This window comes from Thunnus maccoyii, chromosome 1, assembly GCF_910596095.1.
Source record: "Thunnus maccoyii chromosome 1, fThuMac1.1, whole genome shotgun sequence".
NCBI classification, from domain to species: Eukaryota; Metazoa; Chordata; class Actinopteri; order Scombriformes; family Scombridae; genus Thunnus; species Thunnus maccoyii.
In genome coordinates, this window is record NC_056533.1 from 37,359,072 (window position 1) to 37,384,833 (window position 25,762).

At 42.2% G+C, this 25,762-nt stretch overlaps 1 protein-coding gene across 7 annotated transcripts in view; it reads left to right on the forward strand.

Annotated features, from left to right (window-relative positions):
- The window catches only part of ppfia1 (PTPRF interacting protein alpha 1), a 42,964-nt gene that overhangs the window by 11,025 nt on the left and 6,177 nt on the right, over positions 1-25,762 (forward strand). For 3 of the 7 annotated variants that reach the window (XM_042407863.1, XM_042407933.1, XM_042407777.1), the window contains exons 3-24: positions 5,242-5,343; positions 6,136-6,300; positions 6,445-6,519; positions 7,910-8,011; positions 9,424-9,657; positions 9,857-10,003; positions 10,660-10,794; positions 12,830-12,913; positions 13,022-13,153; positions 13,334-13,396; positions 13,574-13,653; positions 14,696-14,846; positions 15,481-15,704; positions 15,804-16,035; positions 19,044-19,073; positions 21,272-21,396; positions 21,544-21,716; positions 21,825-21,918; positions 23,622-23,703; positions 23,794-23,994; positions 24,308-24,370; positions 25,222-25,248. In XM_042407863.1, coding sequence (XP_042263797.1) covers positions 5,242-5,343; positions 6,136-6,300; positions 6,445-6,519; positions 7,910-8,011; positions 9,424-9,657; positions 9,857-10,003; positions 10,660-10,794; positions 12,830-12,913; positions 13,022-13,153; positions 13,334-13,396; positions 13,574-13,653; positions 14,696-14,846; positions 15,481-15,704; positions 15,804-16,035; positions 19,044-19,073; positions 21,272-21,396; positions 21,544-21,716; positions 21,825-21,918; positions 23,622-23,703; positions 23,794-23,994; positions 24,308-24,370; positions 25,222-25,248 — 2,721 coding nt within the window. The remainder of the gene's footprint in view (positions 1-5,241; positions 5,344-6,135; positions 6,301-6,444; positions 6,520-7,909; positions 8,012-9,423; positions 9,658-9,856; positions 10,004-10,659; positions 10,795-12,829; positions 12,914-13,021; positions 13,154-13,333; positions 13,397-13,573; positions 13,654-14,695; positions 14,847-15,480; positions 15,705-15,803; positions 16,036-19,043; positions 19,074-21,271; positions 21,397-21,543; positions 21,717-21,824; positions 21,919-23,621; positions 23,704-23,793; positions 23,995-24,307; positions 24,371-25,221; positions 25,249-25,762) is intronic. The other 4 variants (XM_042408247.1, XM_042408176.1, XM_042408092.1 and 1 more) reach the window with 3 other exon arrangements.

The following is a 25,762-nucleotide window of genomic DNA, read 5'->3' on the forward strand; positions in this document are numbered from 1 at the left end:
TTAAAAGGAAAATGACACACAGACACTAGACAGGAGAGTGAAGGCCATGCTGCTCAGTTTAGTTTGTCCTAAAAGCCAACCGGTTTCTGCTGTCAACTTCTGCAAGTTCTGCCAACTATCCTCAGTTCCTTAATTAGTTTAGTTATGCTGCAGTCGAAACTGTTACTGAAACCGTTTAGTTGTGCTGCAGTGGAAAAGGAAAATAACCTTTTTGTTTCTTTCAATGAGGCAGGACACCTGCTGACAGCTGTTTAATGATGATTTATGGTCACTCAGAGCCAATTCTAACAACATGCTAACGTCGATAACCGTGCATATTTTAATAATAGTGTTGCACTCGGTCATTGGAGGATCGTCCAGCTCGGGTCTTTTTTTTTGTCACTCTGACGGCAGCGACACTACATGAGCATGGTAACCAGGGTAACCGGGCTAACTTGGCTAAGCTGGCTAGCATACATCCATTAGCATGCTACAGCTTAGCGGTGCATTGCCAAAACATTGCTGATGGCACACGTACTCCAGAATTATTGTGCCGCACGTCAGAGTAAGAGGGTAATTAAACTATTTTGACTGGAGTTGTTTGGGTCACGGAGCAAACCGAAATGAGGAAAGTCGCTTACCAAACTGAACATCCTGTACCGAACGGTTCAGGATGACTAAACGTACCATTACACCGCTAGTCACTAGTCAAATGAGTATAATCTTGTGAAATCTAACATTGACCTCCACTGGGTTGGGTATTTAGGATGGTTTCTTAATTGGAAACGGTTCCAAATTTATACAAACCAGGAATTTGTTAAGAACTTTTCAATTTTGTTTACTCATTCCTAAAAGGTTGACGTGAACCTACTACTGGACCTCGTACCCACAAGTGTTGATGGCCTCTTCATATCTCATTTTAAAATTCCTACTTTATACTTGTATGTACAGAAAAATGTTCAGATCTTTACGTAGACCTATTTTAACACACTGAGGAGTTAGCAGTCACCAGTGTCAGTGACTGTAGCGGATCTGGTCGCTACTTCACAATAAAGGCTGTAAAATTATTGGGGTTTTTAAATTTGTGAGCTCTTGGTTAAGATTAAATGAAAACATTGAAGAATCACAGAAACTATCTTCATATTTATGACAAACGACTCTTAAATACAGCTTAAATGTGCTAAAAATAAAGGTGTTTTTTTGCATTAAACATTTTTTTTCCTTGCTCAAAGAATATGCCAAGAATAGAGTCAGAATTTGTGTAATCTGTCTGTGCAACCACAACAAACTTTGGAAGATAATGGCCAGATGATGGTGCTGCCCTTTTGTTGCACTGAATAGTAATTAAGCTAATTACCGAGGTAGACAATTAGACGTTGCCTTTACCAAATACACATATTGGGGGCTTAGAGGGAACTCAAATGACCTTTAATATTGTTTCTCTTTATTCTCGTTTTTACAGTTTTGATGAGGAAGTGGGAAGACCAATGGATGTTTATGTATACATATGCATACAGCATGTGCACATAAAGTAGTCCCATTATGTTAAAAACTTCAGGGAGACCATTGATGATCCAGTCTTTGAACAGCAGGGACTTGAGGAATAGAGGTGGCGGAAACTAGCGTTCTGTCAGCTCCTTCTAGATTGACTTTTTCTTTCTGTCTGCGTGCGTTTGGGTAGCAGGCAAAGCGGCGCTGAATAGGAGCCATTGTGGTGTCTAATTAGTTTTTGATGGCGAGTCCTCCTCTAGGAGAACAGATGCCCTCTGCACAGTGTCCGATTTCAGCACACGCAATAAGCTTTTAAGAACGGCTAAAGTCATTATGTAGGAGGTAGGCCTATTGGTTCCGATCTCAATGCCAAATACAGCGCAGTCTGACGATGGTATGGTGTTTGAAAGAAAAAGAGCTTATTTTTTTCAGGCCTATTCATCAGTTGCCAAATTCTGTGAATCCATAAAGTGTTCTGGTACTTTCAGGCAAGATTAGTCTAAAAGAAAATGTGAAGTGAATTGGTGTTATGAAGGTTAGAACATTGGATAGACTGCAGCCTTTAGAGATGTAGACATGCTGACATGCTGGTATGCCGTGATATCAGTTTTAACTTGCCCACCAAACACCATATAGCTTTTATCAAGTATGCTGTCATTTGGAGATTGTTTTACATTCTTTACTTGTACTGTTGATATAACAGAGAGGAGCCGTACTGTTTCCTGATCTCACTCCCTTCTGTATGCTTTTCCAGAGCTGCAGTCAACTCTGTTCCTCTCCTGCAGTGTTTCTGAATAAAAGGCAACGTCAAAATAAAAGATATATTACCTTCCTCATATCAGAATTCAAGGGCCTGAACACTAATTAGTGTTAATATGTCTCACTACTTTTTGTCAATGTCGCCTATTTAGTGTATTATGTTTATATGTGTGTATTTGTTGCTGATATGCTCCAAGACAGCTGACATTCATGTTTGTATTTGTTTTGTTACAAGAAGTCTAAAATTGTTTGTTTTAAATATTGGATACAAAGTGGATGAACAAAAATACAGTTTTGATATTAAAACTATTGTAATGCACATGAACATAACATTTTACCAGTTTGAATTGATTTATTCCTTTTGAAAAATATATTTCTGTGAAAATCTGTTAATAATATATGAAAATTTGGAGTTTCTGTCCCTGTAGGTTATATAGATGGATTATACTTAATGCTAACTATCTTTAAAAGAGGACAAATTGAATTGCTGTGTTGAAACATTACTCATTTATGCCGTTCAATGCCTTCAAAACCGGCTCACATTTTTTTACACCTGCTGCACATGACGCTGATTTTATAATCGTATAATAATAAAGAAAATAGTTGCTGTTAGCGCCGCTAAAGTGTTTAGATATCCTCCTCCACGGCACAGCTGAACGCTGTACAGAGGACAATTATATCCCTGAAAAGCTTTTGTGTGTTCCTCTGTGTTTTAGTGCACTGTTCCTTTAATAGGTTGGCACACATATTCATGTACCCCCCCCCCCCCCTTTAATCCCCTCCCCTGTTCTAAGGCTTACAGGCAGCTCACTCTGCTTCTAACCAGCATGTCACTCATCTACACTTACTGAGGCAGACACGAGTTTACACTGCTGCACGGAGAGACGGGATCAGTCCTACAGCTGCATTCACATGTATACAAGCTTATGATTCCACTGCATTCGATCTGCATATTTTAATTTTATGGGGATTAAATTGTTAAATGCTTAAAAGAACAAGTGACACTCATAGTTTAATCTCTTTTCTTCTAGTTAAAATACAACCAAAATGATTGAGGACCTCAGGAAGATGAATGAATAAGAGAGTATTTATTATTTATTTCAGGGTTATTGTATTGAACTGCTCTGTACACATACATGTTTTCTGTCTAATATTATAGTACTTTGTTTTGCATGTGCACATATTGTGAGGTTTGTGAGTACATGCATGTGTGGCGAGTATTGTCTCTTTTTCTGCTTCCTTTGTGAAATTAATACAAATATATAAAATATTAAGAATAATAAACATTTTGCGGTACAGGAAGATAATTTCTCTGCATCAGTATACTGGGTTGGAGAGCTGGTGAGGCTCTTCTCTATGGTTTGATTTACTGAATATGATTTTTTTTTTTTAAATAAATGATGAGTTAAGAAAAGTTGAGGGAATTGAAGAGAGTCATAAATGGAGGATTGGAGGACAGAGGCATAGAGAAATCTAAAGGTTGCTGTACAACTCAACCTCAGCGTCTTCTCTGGAATGTAGGAAGTAAGCCACTCTATAATTACCCCTGGGCCTGCCTCTTCTGGTCTCTCATTGGCTCGCAGAGAGCGGAGACCTTGATCTTAGCCAATAGCAAACTCCCACTTACTCCTTTTTAGCGGAGCAGAATCCGTGCCAGTCGCTGGAAAAGCTCAGAGGCTTGAGTGAAGGGAAGGGAAGAGAGAATAGTTGTGGTAGTGACTGAAAAGAACGATCAGTTCCAGCAGCAACCCCTCCACCCCCACCTCCACCTCCCCCTCCACCTCCCCACAGTCCCTGCTCACATCTCCCACCCTCAGAAAACGTAGCAAGAAGGCCTCAGCACTTACGGTGCCTGTGTGCTACTGGGCAAAAAATCAGGATGGCACATTCTTTATGTCCAACCATGCATGTAATCTCTAGAAGCAGCGTGTGTGTGTGTGTGTGTGTGTGTGCGTGCGTGTGCACAACTGCATTTGTTTGAAGGGAACTTGAGAAAGATGTGACAGTAATGTAAGGTTTATGAGAACAAGTCTGTTTACAGAGCGGCAGTATCACATGTTCTTAAATGTTTGCATACGTTCAGTTTGATGGAACTCAAATACGTCTGATGTTTTACCACCTTTTGATTTCTCCGCTTCTATTTTGTTCCATCAAACCAGCCGCTGAGGGTACACCGAGTCAGTGTGGTCTACACCATCAATGCTCTCCTCTTGGAAAAGTTAGAGAATCTCTAATCGGTGCTGATTAAAACAACACAAAGCAGCCTGTAGTTTTCAGCAAGTAAGCTGTGGTTGTCATCACATCCATTGTTTCCAATGTAAACATGACCGTGCTTCTGAGGTTAGACAGCATCTGCAAGGAGAGAGAGAGAGAGAGAGAGAGAGCGTGGCTGCTGCCGCTGCTCTCGTGAACAGTTGTTCGCCACTTCTGTCAGAGTTGATGATAGCTGGAACTCTTTTAAACTCGGTGCTGCTGCGACTTACTTTGTTACCATGGTAACCACAGAAACCACACCAAGGAAAAACGTTGCAACGGCTAATTTTTCTGGTATCTTAAGTTCCCTGAATTATACACGTCCTCACCAGCAGTAAACACACATATCTATTAACACAGTGGCTCTGGAGCAACACTGACTTTAAAGTTAAATGATCCAATCCAAGCAGATAAACACTGTTTATGAACTTAGTTAGCTAAATTTGCTGTATTAATCAGATGTAACCAGTGGCTGCTGTGACAAAGTTGTGACCTGGAGCGGTAACCACTGGTTTAAAGTGACCAGTAAAGTGTTGAGGATATCTAGGAATGAGTTAATCTCTAGGAACAGACGTTATATTGCTGCAGTGCATTTAACATTCATTTCACACTTTCACACAAAGTTTTAAACTTAAAATATTTGACAGCTATGCCTCCACAATACCATCACTTTTTTTATCTTCAGATGGCATCTTAGCAAGAAACGGAGCTTAGTAAGTAGCAGTTTCATGTTGCTGTATTTGTCTTCTTCTATTCTAGGAGTTTGCTGCACTAACAAAGGAAGTGAACGTGTGCAGGGAGCAGCTTCTGGAGAAGGAGGAGGAGATTGCGGAGCTGAAGGCTGAGAGAAACAACACACGGGTTAGTAGAATCTGCCGGTGTGCACACAAACACACACACATAATTGTTCTTAATCTTTTAGTTCATAGTAGAAGTATTATACAATCTCCACTATCCACCGCTGATGAGGAACGTTTGGTTTTTCTCCTCTGGAACTCCTCCTATCAAATTCCTGAATGTTTCTTTTTTTCGGTGTAGACGGTTGCCATGACACTGGTTGACACATCAGTGTCTGTCCTATAATGAAAACCATTGTCACAAGTTATATGGGTGCTGCAAAATGCTCAATCATCAAAATATTTCAACCACAGACGATAAATTTCATTACAGACAGCTATGTGTGCAGAGAAAGAGCAGGACCATACTTACATTCAACTAGTGTTATTAGTCAGCACTGTTTGAGTAGAACCTGTTTACTTTTGTACAACGTTTTTAAAAAAATGTTTAATATCTGAGTCTCAACAGGGTTGACCAGAGAGAAGTGTCAGTCTGTCACACATAATCTGCTACTTTGGACTAACAAACATGGACTTAAACAGAAGCAGACAGAGAAAAAGCTCTAGACAAACTAAAATCTACATTAAGAAAATGAGCTGCTGTATGTTTATCAGCCGACCACAACACACAACAAGTTCTGGCTTATTAATGCAAAAACAACAAATCTACAATAATCCAACAGCTTCACGAAAGCTCTGCGTCGGCTACGGAAAAGCGATAACTGTGAAGCGATTTACTGTGAAAGGACAGTAAGCTTGATACTGAATGTGTTTGAGCCACTTTCTGTCCTGTTAACACTGTTCATTGTGTCACCAGCTCCTGTTGGAGCACTTGGAGTGCCTGGTGTCTCGCCATGAGCGTAGTTTGAGGATGACGGTGGTGAAGAGACAGGCACAGTCTCCAGCGGGCGTCTCAAGCGAAGTGGAGGTCCTCAAAGCTCTTAAGTCACTTTTTGAACACCACAAAGCCCTCGATGAGAAGGTACGACTGTAGTGCTGAAGTATGTGTGTATAAACAATATGTATACATGATAACATGCATTACAGATATTTTAATATTGCAAGGCAAAGAAATAAAGATTGAAGTTGTACAGGTTTGTTTATGTTTGTTCTACGTGTTTTCCAGGTAAGGGAAAGACTACGTGTTGCCTTGGAAAGATGCAGCGCGTTGGAGGAACAGCTCACCATCTCGCACAAAGAAGTAAGCAGACGTAACTGACTGAATAGAAACCTCCAGCTTAGTACTGATACAATCTTTTCCAAGTTAAATGATCCCGTTTAGCGGTGCGTTCACATCATGCAGGAATATTTGCAGGAACACGTTGACAGCCTGGTAATCACTTCAAATCCGTTAGCATGCTAATCTTTTATTCTCAGCCCTTTCATGCTTAGCATATGCGCACCTGTCGAGTGATACACTTATGTTTAGTTTTAATGCCGGAGCTAACAGTTCTGCCACAAGATAAGTCCAGTAAACAGATGGTTCCTACCTTTGTATGTGATCATTAGTTGAACTACAGAACTATTGTTATTCAGTATTTATCAGCTTTATTGGAAAGTCTTGCACAGTAGAACCTAGTCGTCCCTGTTCTGTGATATATTTGATGGTAAGAGTTTATGAATTTAAAGTGAAGTTATGTTTGTTTTCACAGTAAGATGTGAAAGAAAATAAAAAGCCACGTTAGTAAAATGCAAACACCGCTAATCTCACACATGATGCAGGAATGAATGACGTGCTCCTTTTATGCTTCTGCGGTGACACGAACTGAACTGCTGCTCTGACCTCAAAATGTGTCAGTCAGCCACTGCTACGCCATTATTTTATACTACACTGAAAAACTTTAACACCAGAAGATGCAAACAAAACAAAACAAACCTTTTTAAAAACAGATGTGGTAACAGAGAATTTTATTTTGAAACATTACAGTAAGTCTGTGCACCTTTCCTGTGCTGTATTTCTATGGACGTGTTGTGTTTTCACTCTGAATGCGAAGTAGAGATTTTGCAACTCCTTCATACAAACATGTGCACATGTATTTAAAGGGAGGGAGAGTCTGGAGTCCACTGTGTATTGAATGGGATTAAGATTGACAAAAGACCCAGAGGATCTTGGGGAAGTGTCCTAGATTTCCTCTCTGCTTCATGCTGCAGTCATCTTTTGTTCCTGGGAATCAGCCTGAGACCACACACACACACACACACACACACACACACACACACACACACACGAAATCGACCACTTGCCACTCTGCTTTTATTACTGGCTTTACTTCCTAAGGCAAGGCAGCTTCTTGCTGCTTTGTTTTCCTGCCGTTTGACCATTTGGCATAGAGCGCTGCTCTGTGCAGGGTATTCATGTGAGTCTGCAACCAGAATAGTTTTGGTTTGAACTCGAGGCCCTGGGCTCTCGAGCTGCTCGCTGCGAGTACTCGCTTAAGTGAAATGGAAAAAATAACATCACAAAGGATAAATCAATCCAATCATAAATGGAAGCAAACTAGGTTTAGTGGTTAACCACAGAACGGTCTAAATGGTCGTCACTAGCAAATAAATGATTCACTAAGGTGTTAACAAACTGGTGTTTTCTCTAGTTGGCTTACCTCAGGGAGCAGAACGGCCAGAAGAGAGGGCTGGCAGATGGAACCAGCGAGGTCAACCACAACTCTGAAAACACACCGAGCACTAATGGCAAGGTGAGATTACTCAACAGCATGTGTGTGTGAAAGCCAAGCGGGAGGCGAAGCCACAGCTGCTCGTGTGTGACAAGTGTCCTGCATCTGTTCAGTTAATTAAAGCAAATTATAACCTATTAAATGACTTCAGGATATATTCAGTAGAGTTTATTTTTAAATTGGTGTAATATGAATGTTTATTGAACATTCTTACGGTGCAGAAATAAACTCTTAATGTCTTCTTAGTGAAGAGAAGAGAGAAAAATCCACAGTGGATATTGTGCTAAACCTGAGATCTGATTAATATGTAATGTCAGCCTGAGCTCTACAGAGTATTACTGCATGCATTTTGGAGTATTAATGATATTAATGCAACGCAAATTGAACATTTGTGTCCTAGCAGCACTGTAAACATGGAGCAAACAGAGTATCGGTGCAGCTTTGACCTTTGACCGGAGTCAACTTCTCTTATTTTTATAGAAGCTTTTCCTTTATCATTACTGTTTTCTCAGCTGTCCTTAAGTACGCCACACCTCAGCCGACTCAGTCCGAGACATGCAATGATTAACTTTGCTAAGTTATGTTATCAACATACAGGCACAGGGCAGAAACATAAAGGGATCAGCAGACTGGAAACAGTCCAGGTTACTTACTTTATATCATAACACAATGTGCCTCACAAAACATGAGAAAAATAGGAAATAATAAAAAGAAATAGTTAGATTAAAAACATCAGAAAGAATCAATAAAGAGACTCGATTCAAAGCCAGTTCTGGATTGAATAAGTAGAGAACGGGGCTCTATTTCCTGCCTCTGACTCCAGTACACTGTGTGCCAAACTATTCACTGGTGTCATTAATCCACTGAAATACAATATGAAACATAACCGGCAATTAACATCAATCTGCAGCCTTTTTACTTTAAAAAGTTAACTGCATGAATGAATGAATGAATGAATCTAAAAGCTTTTTACAGTCTCCCGCCTGTATGAGAATAACAAGGAGTCGTCTGCTGTGATATTAACGTCATGTGTCCTGCAGTAGCTCCGTTAGCTCCGGGAGGGGAGGGGGGGGGCATCATTGTCCAACATGCTGAGTGGGTGAAACAGACTGAGCATCCAGTAATTCTGTTCACCTCAGAATTGGTTGAAGTTGTTCATTTCAAATGTTTTTTTGTTTGAGTATGTTGACATAAATACATGAGCACATATATCCAAACAGAATATACATGCAATTACATCACAATATGCTCTTTTATATATATATATATATATATGTGTATAAAATATAAAAAACAACATACATATATAATAAAAAACACCCTCCTAACCTATCATCTCTAATCCCTTAACCCCCCCCCCCTCCCCTCATCTTCAACTAGAAGATGTTCAAAGAAGGTCGCTCAGTTTAACAACACTGTTCATTCTCTCACAGCGGTCGTCAGATGGTTCGCTGAGTCAAGAGGAGGAGTCGGGACCCGGGTTCGGGAAGGTGGGCGAGCTCCAGGAGGTGGTGGACCGTCAGACGGCTGATCTGGGCCAGATGAAGGAGCGCATGGCTGCTATGGTATCACGCATCAACGAGCTGGAGGAGGACCTGGACACAGCCCGAAAGGACCTCATCAAATCTGAAGACATGAACACACGACTACAGAGAGACCTGAGAGAGGTAATGTTTAGTTATACGCCCGATATACGTCAAAACATCTGTATCACACCCTGCTTTCTCTATATAAAACATAAAATATATAAATGTAGGCCACTGGAACATTTTCCCATCCCTTTCATCAGAAGATGGCAAAGGTCAGAGGTCAGTAGGCTGGGGTCAAAGACTGTGGACACTAATAGAAATGTATGTACATGTGCAGTCAATGGCTCAGAAGGAAGACATGGAGGAGAGGATCACCACTCTGGAGAAACGCTACCTGGCGGCTCAGCGGGAGGCTACCTCCGTCCACGACCTGAACGACAAGCTGGAGAACGAAGTGGCCAACAAGGAGTCGCTCTTCAGACAAGTACGTTCACACTCTACACACGTGATCACTGACGAGAGGCGTGACGTACTGAAGCATGCGCCGCTGCTTCCCGATATTTACAATTCAAATGGATGTAGTCATATCTTCTAGATTAGATTAAGTTTACATTTCATCACACCACTAACCTCTACACACATCATGATGTGACTCTTGAGTAGATGAAGGCATGTGTTGGTTTTGGTGTGTTGAGTCTCAGAGTTGTCTGCCAGAAGGGACGGCCTGCAGTTCTTCTTGGCAGTGTTCAGACCCCTGCTAATGAATTCCTGCTGTATTCACACACTGACTAGCGCAGCAGGCACTGAATGAGAAGCCTCATAGACGCTGGCTCGTTTCTTTTATATGTGCTCGCTAAGATGGAGATGTCTCTCTCCTCTTTTCTTATGGGGTTTTTGTGTCTGTCTTTGTATCATTATGAATGCTCTCTTCCTTACTTCCTGTCCACCCCACCCTTACCCATCCCCTCCTCCCGGTCTCCCTTTGTCTCCCTCTCTCTCTCTTTTTATTTATTTTTTGGCCTCTCTCTTCTTCACCTTGTAGAACTGACAGTTAACCCTGAGGCCAGGATGTAAGCACAGACGAGCCTTCGACATCCTTGTCTAATGACTGTTTGCCTTTGGTTTGTTTATTGTTTGCAGACTGAGGACAGAAACCGGCAACTCCAGGAGAAGTTGGAGCTGGCTGAGCAGAAGCTGCAGCAGACCATCCGCAAGGCAGAGACGCTGCCTGAGGTGGAGGCTGAGCTAGCACAGAGGGTAGCCGCCCTCACAAAGGTATCAGCACGTTACCCAACCTTTTCCTATATTCTTTGATACCAGCACACATACTGTTAGCAGGGCTGTTGGATTAGTTCCTTTACGTCGCAACAGCTCGGAGCTCCCCTGCGGAAGCTGCAGGGGAAGCCATTGTTTATGTTACTCCAAATATCCACAGGGATCTATTTTTAGAGATTTGGCTCATGTTTTTATCCATTTATAGTTTGAGCCTTTGTCTTGGACAACACACGCTGCAGCTGAACCTAGACAGGCAAACTTACAACCTTATTAGTATTGGATCTGGCTCACAGCGCGTCTCTGAAGTTCAAGCTAAGATTCATTGTTACTCTCAGACTTTTACTGCAGAGACGTTTCACATCTTTGAACTAATCTCTGTCATTTCCACAGTTTCTTCTTTCTTGCTTTTTGTTCACTTTATTTAGACACACGAACACAAAACAGAAAGAAAAAACAAATCCAGAAGTAATAAGTCATTTGACTCAAACAAGTGTTAAAACGCATAAAATTTAAAGATGATTCCAGATAAAACAGTAAAAATAACTTTAATGACAACATTACAGACCTAAAAGTTGTGACATGCAGATCTAGTTAGAATACACAAATAGAACAAACATTATATTCTAAACTATTAAATCATCTCTAAACTTTCCATTTTTCTTTAAAGACATTAAGAACTAATAAGCATTAAAGGCCAATTTAATTTCCCTCCACTCTTTAACTCTTCAGTGTCACGCTCCATCTTCACTGTTGACCCCCCCCCCCCCACACACACACACACACACACACACACACCTTCATGCATTTTTAATGATCCTGACTCATTTCCTCTTTGACTGGAGACACATAGTCGTCATACATGACATTAACATAGATCCTCCGTTCTCGTCTGTTCGGTGAAGCTCAACATCCCTCGTTGTGTTATTCCTCCTCTGACACGGTGCTGCCATCACAGTATCCGTCTCCCTCCAACCACGACGTTTAATTGTGCTTAAACTCACATTAAATGTGTCCTGTGTTCTCTCCTCTTCCTTGTCAAACCCCCCTAGTGTGTTCTGTGTGGCTCTAAAGGCACTAAGACCCAGAAGAAGGTAGACCAGGTTTACTCAAAATGCTGATTCCAAATCCTGCTGGATACTGGAAAAAATCTCCCATTTTGTTCTGTTACAGATCTTAACCAGGCCAATAAAAAAATTGAAACATAAAAAAAATGGTCAGAAATTCCAAACAAAAATACTGTCATCACTCTGTCTGATTTCAGTCATTGAAGCACCTGGTTAAGTGACGTAGCAGCTGTAGTATGTTATTTAGCCTGAAACCTGGCCCTGACCCGCCCGTTCCTATACGCCGCTGTGTTTGTGTTTTATCTGCTGGTGTGTTATGTTGCTCAGCACTTCATGCTGGTACCTCTCCTTTAGAAAACTTAATGTTTGGTGTCTAACACAAACAGGAAGTGCCAGCTGATTTGCTCAAAGACTTGTGGAGACCCCGCCCTTTACTAGATTACTAGAACAGGCTGTGTCGCAGAGAAATGATCAGACTATTGGCTTTTAAATAAATACGAGCCAATAGACTGATCCTTATTTTACACACACGTCTGTAGGCTGTGATTTAATATTTAGTTGTATGGTAGATCTGCATTATGGGAAATACTGGCTGTTGTTTTTGTTTTTCTGTGGGTTGTGTTGCTTTGCTGTCCTCTCCTGATGCAGCCGGTGCACGGTTCTCGGCTTGTAGCTGTAGGTTGACACATGTAGACTCATGCTTCCCAGGCTGGTGAAGTTGGTGACCCCCATCCTTTTGAAGGACTTGATCTCCGTCCCCAAAACCTCAATCAGGGCCGAGCTTATTTAGACCTTGTCTCGGCGAGGTCCTTCTCCAGGATGGATGACAAAGCACACTGCAGGGGAGATCAAAGCACAGCTCTAGAGACACTCATTAGATCTGATGAGAGGCCTGAATTTACTGAGCCACTGATCTGTCTTAGTACAGGAAAGATAAAGGGTTTCCTATCCGTGTCCCCCCCCGTTTTCAGGCAGAGGAACGCCACGGAAACGTGGAGGAGAGACTGAGGCAGCTGGAGGCCCAGCTGGAGGAGAAGAACCAGGAACTGCTCAGGGTGAGAAAGAGAGAGGGAATCTGCTGTCATCAAACAAAACCTTTTACTGATATCGAGTCATTCTCAACATGCGCACCTTCTATAAATGTAACGTTTCTATTTTTGTAGGCACGGCAGCGAGAGAAGATGAACGAGGAGCACAACAAGCGTCTGTCCGAGACGGTGGACAAGCTCCTGTCAGAGTCCAATGAAAGACTCCAGCTCCACCTCAAAGAGAGGATGTCTGCTCTGGAGGATAAGGTGATTAACGCAGACGTGTGGTTTATTGTTGGAACACTGTATATCATCGCCATTATAAATATTTGTTGGGTCACTGTGCCAGTCCCATGACTGTTTGGTGGTGACATCATATGTCACGGTGCATATTAGCAGCTCAGTCAGTGTTTATTTGCCAGCTTGTCTCCGTCTCTCTCTCTGCAGAATGCCCTGATAAGAGAACTGGAGCACACTAAGAAGTTGATTGAGGAGTCTCATCATGAGAAGGTGAGGGATCTTTGCCAAACTGTAGAATTAAAGTGAAAAGCTGCTTCTTGTTTGGGGGGAATCTTTGTGTTCCTGTCATGATATACTCTCTAGTGATGTTGACATTTTCCTTAAAGGCTTCAGGCTTTTTGAATCTCCGCCAAATGACAACATGTCTGTAAATGTTTTGTCTTATAGGAGCAGCTCCTGATCCAGATCGAGACCATGAGGGCAGAGAACGAGCAGGGCAGGAGCAGGAGCAACTCCTTACTACACGGGTAAACTGGGACTGTAACATCCTGTATGTCACACACAACATAGAGAGAGAGAGAGAGAGATAGATAGATAGATAGATAGATAGATGGATATTACTTTAGAGCTCATCAAAATATAAAAACTATCCAGTCAATTCAGGAGGGATTGAACAGTCTTATTGCCGTGGAGACGGAGGATCTGAGAGGAGCCGACTGCTGCAGCTTCTCCTCCGTCGCTCCAGGAGGCTGTGGACAGGCTGTCTGCTAGTGTCCATCATAGCTTTCAGTTTGATCTCAGCTGTAACAGGATGGTATCCTCCAGATTCACTCAGCCTCAACGAAAGAAGCTCTTCCCTCAATTAAACTCTTCTCCCCACAGAAACATCCGTCAGCAACAAAAACACAACAAAATTCAGCCAAAGTTGAGAGCTACCAGACTTTGCTGCTGCTTTTTGAAGCGCATGTTTGGTTGTCATGACAACCAAAACTAGATGATGATCAATTTCATTGTTATTGTACATTTGTAAAGTAAAAAAACAACAACATTTCAATAGTTTATTACACATTGAGTTAAATTAAAACATGAAATGTCAATAAAGAAAAACTAAGATAAGATATAAAATGTAATAATTTAATATGCAAATAATCGCAAATATGATAATATTATTAAAGTTAAGCAGATAAATAAGTTAAACATAAATATGCAAAGAGAACGACTTAAAACTCCTGCAGCAGATTAATTATACACACATTTCTAATTATTGATAAGTTTAACAGAATCAATATAATTTCCATATTTAATAATGAATAACTCGATAGATTGGAGACATTTAGAAAACCTGTGAATATGATTAAGATCAGTAAGTTAAGTTGCATAACATAAAATAATATTCTGACTTGGTTTGTTTGATCAGCAAAATAAACCTCTGGTTTTCTCCAGAATGCTGCTGCGTACAAACTTTAAAAAAAATAAATGTTTTATTTTGTCTTTATTTGTACATATTAGTACAGAAGAAACCATGTTTGTAGTCTTCCTGATCAGTTCATGATGTGTGTTTTCTTCCAGACGGTCGCAGCTGGGCAGCACTCCAGACTTCAGATACCCGGTGTCGGCTTCCTCCATGATGGACAGTAACTCAGACCACTACGGCAGCGCTCTGGTGCTGAGGCGGCCTCAGAAGGGACGAGTGGCGGCGCTCCGGGACGAGCCATCCAAGGTGAGCTCCCCCCGACCCGTCCGCTGTACAAACAGTAGATTTATATCTGCTTAATTAATGTTAAAGGAATTCATCAGGTAGTTTAAAGATCTTACTTGTTAAACAACATGGACACCAGCAGAATCTACTGTGAGTGTCATAGATCCTACGGGTTCCTGCGGGTTCCTGCTTACACTGAACACACTATAAACAAAGGCGAGTGTTATCCAATCTAATGAGACGGCGAGAACTTGCAGCTGAATTCTTGTATGTTCAAGTTGAGCAGTTTTATGTTCTTTTCACTTTTGGAATAATCTACTGGTTCGATCTTCTTCACTGTAACTGTTTCTTTCTCCTTCCTGCACCTGTTTCAGTCTAATGTTTGAGTTCTTTTTGATGATTTTTCTTCTCCGTCTCTCTCTGTTTGCTTCCTCTGGACATCAGCGACATGTAAGTCAGTGTGGTGGCGATAACAGTGACAGTTACTTGTCTGTGTAGTGAATCAATGACCAATACTCAAGTATCCAGCTAACCTCCTCATCTCTCTGTGTCACCTCTCTCTCCCCTCATATATTCCTCTCTCTGCTGTTTGAATACTCTCTCCCTCCGTTCTTTCTCCGTTTCCTGTTTTATACCTTTCCGTGTGTTAATCCAGGTGCAGACTCTGAACGAGCAGGAGTGGGAGCGCATGCAGCAGGCCAACGTGCTGGCGAACGTGGCCCAGGCCTTCGAGAGCGACATGGACGCCTCAGACCTGGAGGAGGACCGAGAGACCATTTTCAGCTCGGTGGACCTGCTGTCCCCTGGTGGCCAGGCCGACGCACAGACCCTCGCCTTAATGCTGCAGGAGCAGCTGGACGCTATCAACAATGAAATTAGGTACACGACTTCCACATATTTAGATGAATCTTTTCAGCAGCAGCGCCTGAATTTAACTCGACTCTTATTTCCTTTATTTTTTTTTTTAAATCTTTCCAGAATGATCCAAGAGGAGAAGGAGAGCACAGCTATCCGGGCGGAGGAGATCGAGTGCCGGGTGGGCAGCGGCGACAGTCTGGGAGGACGTTTCCGCTCTATGAGCTCCATCCCTCCGTCACTGTGCGCCGGCTCCTCGTTGGGCGGCTCTCCCCCGGGCTCCGGCCACTCTACCCCCAGACGCATTCCCCGAAGCCCCAACAGAGAACTGGACCGCATGGGTGTCATGACCTTGGTAACCACTTCCTCTCCCGTCATATGTTTCCCAACCGGGACCGTATTTATCACCCCTCTGTGTCTAAAAGCTTTATTCAGTTACGCCTCAGGAAACTCTAGTATTGCTTTCTCTCATTACACAAATCAAATAAGTCAGAATGAGTTTCCTGTGTGATTCTATTCATGGTGTCGTCTCGTATTTCAGGTCTAACTGTGTATTTTCACCTAATTATGCTTTTAACACTGACTGTGTTTATTTACTCTGTCTCCTCTCATCAGTATGATCAGTACTAATATTTTGTGTGTGTGTGCGAGAGTCTGTAACCATGTGTATATGTAACTGCCCCCCCCACCCCCCCGCCTGCCTGTAGCAATATTGCTATGATCCCTACGTCATCCAGAGCTCCCTCTCCCAGCAGACAGTAACTTACCTGCCCTATGGTGCAACCGGCTTCAGCCCCCCCCCTCAAGCTTATAGCTATGCACCGTATTTTCAGGTACCTGCAGATCTCTCCACAGTCCCCTTCCTTCCTTCCTTCCATCCTTCCATCCCCGGGTGGGTGCAGTCTGCCTCTAGCTTTCCGTTTGTTACCTTAAGACACTTGTGAACTTTTCCTTTTTTTTTCCGATTGTGTGCTCCAAGAATAATTATGATGATGCAGACGGAGCTTGTGTGTCAAGCTAGTAATCAAAATATAATTATATCAGGTAATATTATTTTAGAGATAATAAGAATTGCACCGTTTGCCTCCTTTAAGCTTGGTCATGAAGATAAGACTTTATTGTCCCAGAAGGAAATTTGCCTTTGACGCACAATCACTCTGCTGTACGGTACCACAGAATTCAACAGTAATTCACGTCATACGTCTCATAAATATCCAGATAAAAAGTAGTTTTAGTGACAAAAGCTTTCTCTGACTATTAGCAGTAAAATTATCTATAAGGAGTCTTTCAGTGGCTACAAATGGAATCAGAAAAAGACGAGTAAACAGAAGATTTGTGTTAATATTCACCCTCAGACAGGTGCACATTGACAGCATAGTGAAATAGATTCAGTTTAGGCCAGTTAAGCTCCTTTTCCTCACACACCTGGCTGGTGGGTGTTTGAAATATGTGCAGGTTGATCTGGGAGAGACTGCAGTGTGAAAAGATCCAAGTGCTTCACAGAACAAATGGTTTTATCATCTTACAACAAACCTCCAGGCGACTGTCAGTCAGACCAATCATGATCTTGTGTCAATATTCTAGATACATGTGAATATTCAAACGATGACATTAAAGGGAAACACCTCAACTGGTGAGCAAGATTCACTTTTATGGTTAATACTAGCAGAAGAATAAAACATTGAACCTCTAGCTCCTGCACCTGTGAGCTCCTCCTGCTCACCTGTGTGACTCTGGTGCTCTAGGCGGCCTCAGGTCAGTGTAACAGGCTGCCACTGCTCTGTTATTCTATGTTTGTTTATCTCGTCTCTTCCTGTAACGTCACCTTGCTGTGTTGTACAGTACACAGCATCATTACAGTTACATTAGGAACCTGTTGAAATGACTGTAGCTTCACTTCTGTCGGGTTGACACTTTCTCCTGCAGCCACTTTTTTTTTTTTTTTAGTTGTTTCAAAACATGAGCTGGGCTGGAAATTTTGAGGCCACTGTGACTCGTTTTTCCTGTGAATGTTGCAGCTGGTATTTCTCATCAGTCAGTCCTGTCAGGAATTTGTGATCTTGCGATTGCAATAATTAACCCGAGTTCAAGCATTTCTTCAGTCCCTGTAAGATTTCCAGGAGGGGAAAAAAAGGTCACCGATCACTGCCCCTTTTTCCTTTTATGTGTCACATTTATTGAAGCTAGATAATAAAATAATGAAGTCATCGCTCATCAGCTTGATTGCAGCGCGGTTATCGTCTAACTCGACTGGTTGTGGAAAGCTGGCGCTCTGTTCTGCTGACAGTGGAGGACTCCCAACAGTTCATGAAGTTAATTGAACTACGGCTGTAAAACATCAGAGACATGAAGGGAGCGCTGCTTTTAGTTTGGCAGATAAAGCCTGAGAAACAACTGTCAGCTTTAACAGATGTTTTATTTTAATCTCGTCTCGTGAACTTTCACATCTGTCAGCAAGGCATCGATGAAACCGGTCAAACCTCCTAAATAAAGAGACACTGGAAGAAAAGAAGCATTTTGGGTGATTAAATTAACTTTCTGCTCACCCTTCAATTTCCTCTTCCTGTTTCCCTTTTATAGCTCTCTAATCTCTTCCGTGCCCTGGCCTCACTGTGTCAGTTGAGGAAAGGAAATGAGTGATTAGGTATTTTTCTCCTGGGGCAAAATAAACTCCCATAGAAATGTGGCAGGCTGATGGTTTATTTGCTCTGCTAATGCCAGGCCTGTGAGGAATGCAGAGGGGGGGAAAAAATCCCCCCCCCAACCTCCCACCTCCCCTCTTTTAGGTGCACAATGGAAAATATGTCTACAACAGCTCTGTTTCATAAATTCAGGTGTCACACTGCTCTCAGCCAAGCAAAACTACCCAGCTAACGTTTAAGCTAACGTTTAAGCTAACTGTTTCACCTGTGATTTCAACACTCTGATGTTCACCAGAGGTAAACCGGTCACCTATTTAGTTATCCAACTTATTAGTGTTTATAAAAGTTTCCCTCCAACTTCACTACATCACTTTATCTGAGCGAGGCTGCACCCATCCAACCCTGTTCCTGACCCGACCTCTGGCGTGGTTAGTTTGCTGTGTCTCCTCTTCTTCACTCCTGCAGGCTTTCTCTCCAAGAACTGCACAATAAAACAGTTTCTCTGGGTCTCCACTGCTCTGTGTGTGTGTGTGTGTGTGTGTGTGTATGTGTACTTTAGTGACAGTTTACACGGGGTAAATGTGTATCTTGTTCTGATTTCCGGCTCTTGTGTGTTTGTGCATGGCTTGGTTCCACTGCTTGGTCTGTCGTGCGTCTCACTAACAGCTTTTTCTCCTCTCTCTCTCTCTCTCTCTCCTTTTTTTTTTGCTCCATGCTTCAGCCTAGTGACCTGCGCAAGCACCGCAGGAAGGTAAACTAGAGACCTGCTTCACTGGGCACTCTTACTCTCACCCCCCCCATCATGTCCCAACCCTAGACCCCCCCACAATGTAGCATCTAATACAACCTCATACTCTCCCATCTGCAAATACAGTATATAAGAAAACTGAGTACACTCCTGCTTAATATCACTAAAATGTTAAGTATCCTTTGCATTTAATAGACTTTTATTTGTTTTTAAACAATACTTAAGAAGAATTAAGCTTGTTCACTTGAAAAACAGAATGTTTGACTCAAGTATAATGTAAGGTCCATATTTAAGAATGAACTGTGACATCCTTCATCAGTAAGACTCTCTTACCTGATTTTAAGTGATCACTCTTAAGTGATTTTTGCAGCGTGTTTAGGATCATTGTCATGTTGGAAGGTTCCTCTCCTGCCAACCTTCTTGAGTCTGGGAGTCATCTTTTCATTCATTATTTAGGTTCATAGCTCCGTCTATAAACGTCCCCTACAGCCCCGTATCAGCACCTCCATGTTTGACGGTCGGCAGTGTGCAGTCGCTGCGGTAGTCCCGGCCAGCTCCGCGCCAAACACGCCGCAACCCGTCCGATCCGAACAAATTTACTTTGGTTTCATCTGACCAAAGGATGTGCTGCCAGTATTCATCAGGCTTCTTCTCGTGTTCTTTGGCAAAGTTTAATCTTTCAGTTTTGTGAGTAATGGTTTTTCTTTTTTTTTGGACGTCGTCCATAGAGGTTGACTTCATGCAGTGTCCTTCGCGCTGTGTGAGCAGCCACTGAAACACCAGTTTCCACAGATAATCCTTGTGCCAAGTCAGAAGCACTTAACCCGTCTTACCCTGTTTTTCAATGCAAGGATGCGTAAATAGTAAATTGTGCGTGCTGTAATTTTTGGGCAGCTGCACCTTTCTGTTATTGGTAGTATGGTTCCTCCTGTTGCTCCGAACCACTGCTGCAGCTGTGTTCTGGCTTCTGTTCAGTAGCTTACTGAGGATTTTATTCCCTCTCACGTCTTTATGAAGTCCCACAATCTGGTTTCTTACTTGTTCGTGTGGAGCCATGTTGCATTAAACACAACTCAGGTCAAAACTGAGAAAGTTGTTGTGTTCACAGGTTCTTTTATTACCTTGTTCAGGCAGTCGGTCTTAACTGGAAGTCAAAGGCGTTCTCGCTTTCTTGAGGATTGTATTTTCAATTTAGTTTATCGAACCTGTTTGTTTTTAAGATCAATTTTGAATCATTTAACATTTTAGTGATATTGCACAGGAGTGTTTTGTTATATACTATATATGAAAGTATTGTAATATGATGTGAGTAGCTACACAGCGTCTTTCAGGGCCTTCATCTTTTCCACCATCGTAGTGGCACACAGAGGTATCACTCTGGAACCGCTGATAAACTGATAAACAGAAAATAAATCAGCAACTATTTTATTTATTAATTAGTTGTTGAAAAGTTTCAAGCAAAAATGCCAAATGAAAATCTTTGTTGGTCGGACAAAACAAGCAATTTTAATACGTCACCTGGGTTTTTTGAAGTTGTCGTTTGCATCAGTGAAAATTGCATTAATTGCAACGCTAAATGAGTCAATAAAACATTGTCTGTGGAAACTATGGGATACTAAATAAGTCACTTAAACAGTTCTCAAAATTACGTTTTTGCTGTGCTACTTTTATATGATTGTAAAAAGTGGAGACAAGAATGTGTCGTGACGAACGGCACGAGAAACACAAATCAAGATTTTTTTAAATCTTAACTTATTGCTAATCACTAGGATTTACAGAGTTTTGTAAATGTAACACATATGTAATTTAAACAGGTGAAGTAGGTTACCTGTTCAGAAAAAGTCGTCATTTCCACCACAGCTTAAGGAGTTTTTCATTACTTCTTTTATAATTATATAAGTAAGTCAAATATAAGTAAGTCAGTATTTTTTTTTCTTGCAGAAATACTGCAGAGTGAATTCTTCTAGGTTAGCTGGACAAAGTGGCCGAAACATTCACAGTGAACTCAGTTGTTGATTTGTGGTCTGGACTGGGAGGGCAGAGTGCAAAAACCAAAAACTACAGTGTAACTTTAATAAACCACCTTTCTATTCAACAGCCGTGTTTGCAAATTAAGGATGTTTTTTTTTCCTACTTGTGGTCTGAACAGTGAAACCAGAACGATATCCCTCACTAACATGTTCTCTCTCACTGCTACACAGTCTGCTCAGGATGACAAAGCCACTATCCGATGTGAGACGTCGCCCCCCACCACTCCACGCTCCATGCGCCTGAACAGGGAGGCGGGGCACGCTGCCAGCCATGAGGACATCAGAGACATCCGAGGGTAACACCTGTTCCCGTCACCTGAAGAAATTGTTTTATACCTTCACTTTCTTTAGGGCTGAACCTGAGAGGTGTCTAGAATTTTCCACGTACCTCTTTGGTCTCTCTGTTCTCTCTCTTATCTTGTCAATCCTCTCTGGTCCCACAGTCTGGCCGGCCTGCAAGACGGCCAGGGCAGTAACCCCAGCAGTAGTAACAGCAGCCAGGACTCCCTCAACAAAGCAGCCAAGAAGAAGAGCATCAAGTCTTCCATTGGACGCCTCTTTGGGAAGAAGGAGAAGGGTCGACCCAGCATTCCTGGCAAGGACTCTCCTAGCCAAGGTCAGACACTAGGCTCAGGGTTTTTACTCCTCTACAGCACACGTTCATGTAAATGTGATGCCGTTCCATGCTAGCAGCTCTGAACAAGGTGTTTGTGCATCTTCCTAGCTGGCACTCCTGAAGCAGAGAGCTCTCCTAAGGATGGCTTGGGAATGGGCACCCTGGGAGGACCTGCAGAGAAGAACAGGAAGCAGCAGAAGAAGTAGGTGTCTTCCTCACAATCAACTCACTTTCTTCTCTCTATATGATTTATTTAGACTGAGAAAAAAGGTTTTTAAAGATAACAATATATGACACCCTGTTGTGCAGGATGCTGATACCGGAGTACAGTGTTAATAATAATGTTCACCGTTAAGAGTCCATGAGTTATTGTGGGCTCGGTGCTCCCGCTGCAGTCCAGAGCTGGCTCACACGCTCACTCCCCGCCACCTGGCTCACACGCTCACTTCTATCAGCTCATCTTCTTCCATTCCACACCCAGTTGTTTCCACTGCAGTCATCTCCCACAACCATTTTATGTGTGTTTCCCTCATTTGTAGTTTTGTGCAATAGTATTGCTAGTTTTTTGTATTGCTTCCATGCAGCTTTTTAAAGTAGCATCGATTCATTCTTTCTCTTTATTGTTTTGCCAACCTCCCCCCCTCTTCTTCTTTTTTTTGTTTTATCATCCTCCTCTCATTCCATGTGTAGTCCAAAGACCGGGTAAGTTGGTTCATAATTGCTTTTGCTTCGCCTTATCTTCTTCCCCACACTCGGCTTCACGTTGACCTCGCTGATAACTCTCGATGACCCCGAACGACTGTCCCTTTCCAACGTCTGATGGCTTTTCCATGCTGCTCTTTACCCTGCTTTCCACAGAGCAGCTTAACTAACTGGAATGTGTGTGCTGATTTTTTTATTGAGTGACAAATTTTCCTCTTGCAGTTTTCCTACCAAAGCATGAAGTTATACATAACAACGTTTGGAAGACAGTTAATGAAAGAATTCAACCAAATATGTTTTTTTTCTTTTTTCATGTCTGTAAAAGATCATGTCATTTACATCAGTGTGTTGCTGTAAATGTCCTCAGAAGTATGTTGTTAATTAAAACTTTTGTACTTATCTGTTCATCTTTTTTATAATAGTTGATCTGCCAGACAGAGGATGGGCTTGTTGTTTATCAGCAGTATGTGGCACACAGCCCCATCTAGTGGCCAAATACAGACATTTCCTTTATTTTATAGCATCAGTTATGACTTGTTGACATGCTGGTGAATTTTAGCTGCTTCCAACATCCCCCAAAAAACCTCCCAAGGATTCTCCACTAATGGCATCGTTCCTTCATGAAGAACTGAGAATGTGCATGAAATGACTGTATGATATTTAGAAAGGTTTTCCTGTCCTAAATACTTACCTCTATGCATGTCAATGTCCCCTACGGTTGTAGAGGAATGCTTCTATACTAAGTGGACTCTTAAAGCACTGGTTCTTGGAGAAAACTCAGTCCTGAAGACCTGGTTAAGACCGCCAGTCAACTCCCAGAAGCTTAACCAAAGAGCCATCTGGTTGAACCTGGATAGGCTGAGGAGGTTTTGACAAACTCTTGTGGTCATTACAGGCCAATATTTTTGCTAAAACCTTTAAACAAGGACTTTCTGCCAAAGGTTTTCCAGATGACTGTGTCTGTGTTTGAGTCTTCCTGGGGTTTCTTCTTCTTCTTTGTTTTCTCTCAGACTCCTGCTGTCTGTTCTGAACGTGCATGTCAGCTGATGTCATTGGTTGGGTTTGTTTATGTGCTCAAACGTGGGAATGTGGGAGTTTTCGTGGGTCTGTGGATCTGGGTATGTGACGGTGTATGTATGTGGGGGTTCTTGGGTGAGTGAACTCTTATTGCATCGTGGCTTAAATACCTTTATTGTGTGTTAGGCATGAATTACTGGAGGAGGCTCGCAGGCAGGGCCTGCCGTTCGCCCAGTGGGACGGACCAACCGTTGTGGTTTGGCTGGAGGTACAACACTTGACACAAACGATCCGAAAACCATTCAAACCAGTAACACGTCCGTTAGCGTTTAACTGATGATACCCTCCTCTCCACCAGCTGTGGGTGGGCATGCCGGCGTGGTACGTGGCCGCATGTCGCGCCAACGTGAAGAGCGGAGCCATCATGTCGGCGTTATCGGACACGGAGATCCAAAGGGAGATCGGCATCAGCAACCCGTTACATCGTCTAAAACTTCGCCTGGCCATCCAGGAAATCATGTCGCTCACCAGCCCTTCTGCCCCGCCCACCTCCAGAACGGTAACGTTTGGAATAACAAAGCGGACAAACACGCAGCACACAGGATACACACATAGCTGACTGTCACCTGAATGCAGATACTGTTGTCAAACCCTTCTCGGTCTGATCGAGCATGTTACTGATTAACATTTTAACGACTTGATTTATTTCCTAACAACAATAACAATAATAATTAAAGAAACGCTTCTTGATCTTTTTCTTTTTTTCCATCCCGCTCTTCTCCTTCTGTCTGTCTGTCTGTCATCACTTCTTCCCCCTCTTTGCACACTTGACTCACTTGTGATTGGGGGTGGGGTGTGTGTCAAATGATCAGACCACAGGAAACGTTTGGGTCACACATGAAGAAATGGAAAGTTTGGCAGCCACACCTCCCACGGTTAGTCGACCCTGATTGGCTGGACACTGGTGGCTTCTCGCATCTGCGGTGACCGTCGGGGGGGGCTCGTTCCAAGTTGCTCAGAGGGCTTCTCACTCCATTACATGCAGATGTTAATTTTGACACTTTATTGTGATCCAGTGTTAATTTAAGATAATTACTTAAAGGCTTAAAGGGCAACTTGGAACAAGACCTTTGTCTCTCCACTAGTTTGTGATTTTTTTTGTCCTAGTTGGTATCAGTAGTTTTCTCTTCCTTTATACATCCTGTTTGTGTGTGTTTGCTTTACAGTAGCTAGTGTTTTGTGTGTGTGTGTGTGTGTTAGTGCTGTATGATTAATTAGTGAAACCCTGCTGCTCACATCACCGCACTTTGTTTTTCTGTTTTTGAACAAGCTATCTGAAATAGCAGCCAGAGAGAACAAGCCTGAAGGAATTATTAACTTAGTACAGATGTTTCTAGAACAGTGTAATATATCAGGGTTGGGCAATATGATGATATCTATCTATCTTCTACTTAGAACAATTTTGGCAATTTTGCAAATCAATTTGCAGGTCTGTTTTATTGGAAAAGTGGATTTTTATGTGATTTTTGCATAGATGTGATGAAATAGTAAATTAATATACCATAATAGAAGATTATATCTATATCGCCCACTCCTACAGTGTGTTTCTTGTTGTTTTGTCCCCTGTTTTTTTTATTTCCTCGTTGATACCTCACTATTAATTTGTCCGGCTCGTTGTTTGAATTTTATGTTTCCACAGTAAGCTGCTCTAACCAGCACTGCTGCCTCACTAACCCCCGCCTTTCTTTTCTTCTCACCATGCTCACTCTAACCATGCTAACACCAGGAGGATGACGAGGGCAGCTGGGCCCAGGTTTGCACACATTCCCCCCCATAACCCCCCACCCCCACCTCAGCTCACTGTCTTAGCGCTACTACTCCTAACACCACCTTTTACTCAGTGTTCATTCTTCTTTTGTTTGAAGTATCTCGTAGAGGCGATGCCACAGTTTCCCCTCTGTATCACCACCAAGGCTGCATTTACAACACGCATGTCTGGACTGGTCCAGTTTGACTCATTCATACTTTAGAGACATTTGAATTTGGATTCTTTCCAAATACAGAAAAAACAGCTGAAATAATGAGTCTCTGTTTTCTGTTGTTAGTACAGAGGAAACTGCTTATAGTGATCACGTCTGTCTGGGTCCAATTGATCACTATAAGTGGTTGATCATCATTTTTCTCTTTATTTCTCATGCAGATTACAGTCTAGTTGATATTTGTATATTTATAATATGAATATAAAGTAATGAAACAGACAACAGCAATAGTGCTGCAGCCGTTCAGTAAACATCATACATGTATCATGGGAGTAAAGTAAAAAAATT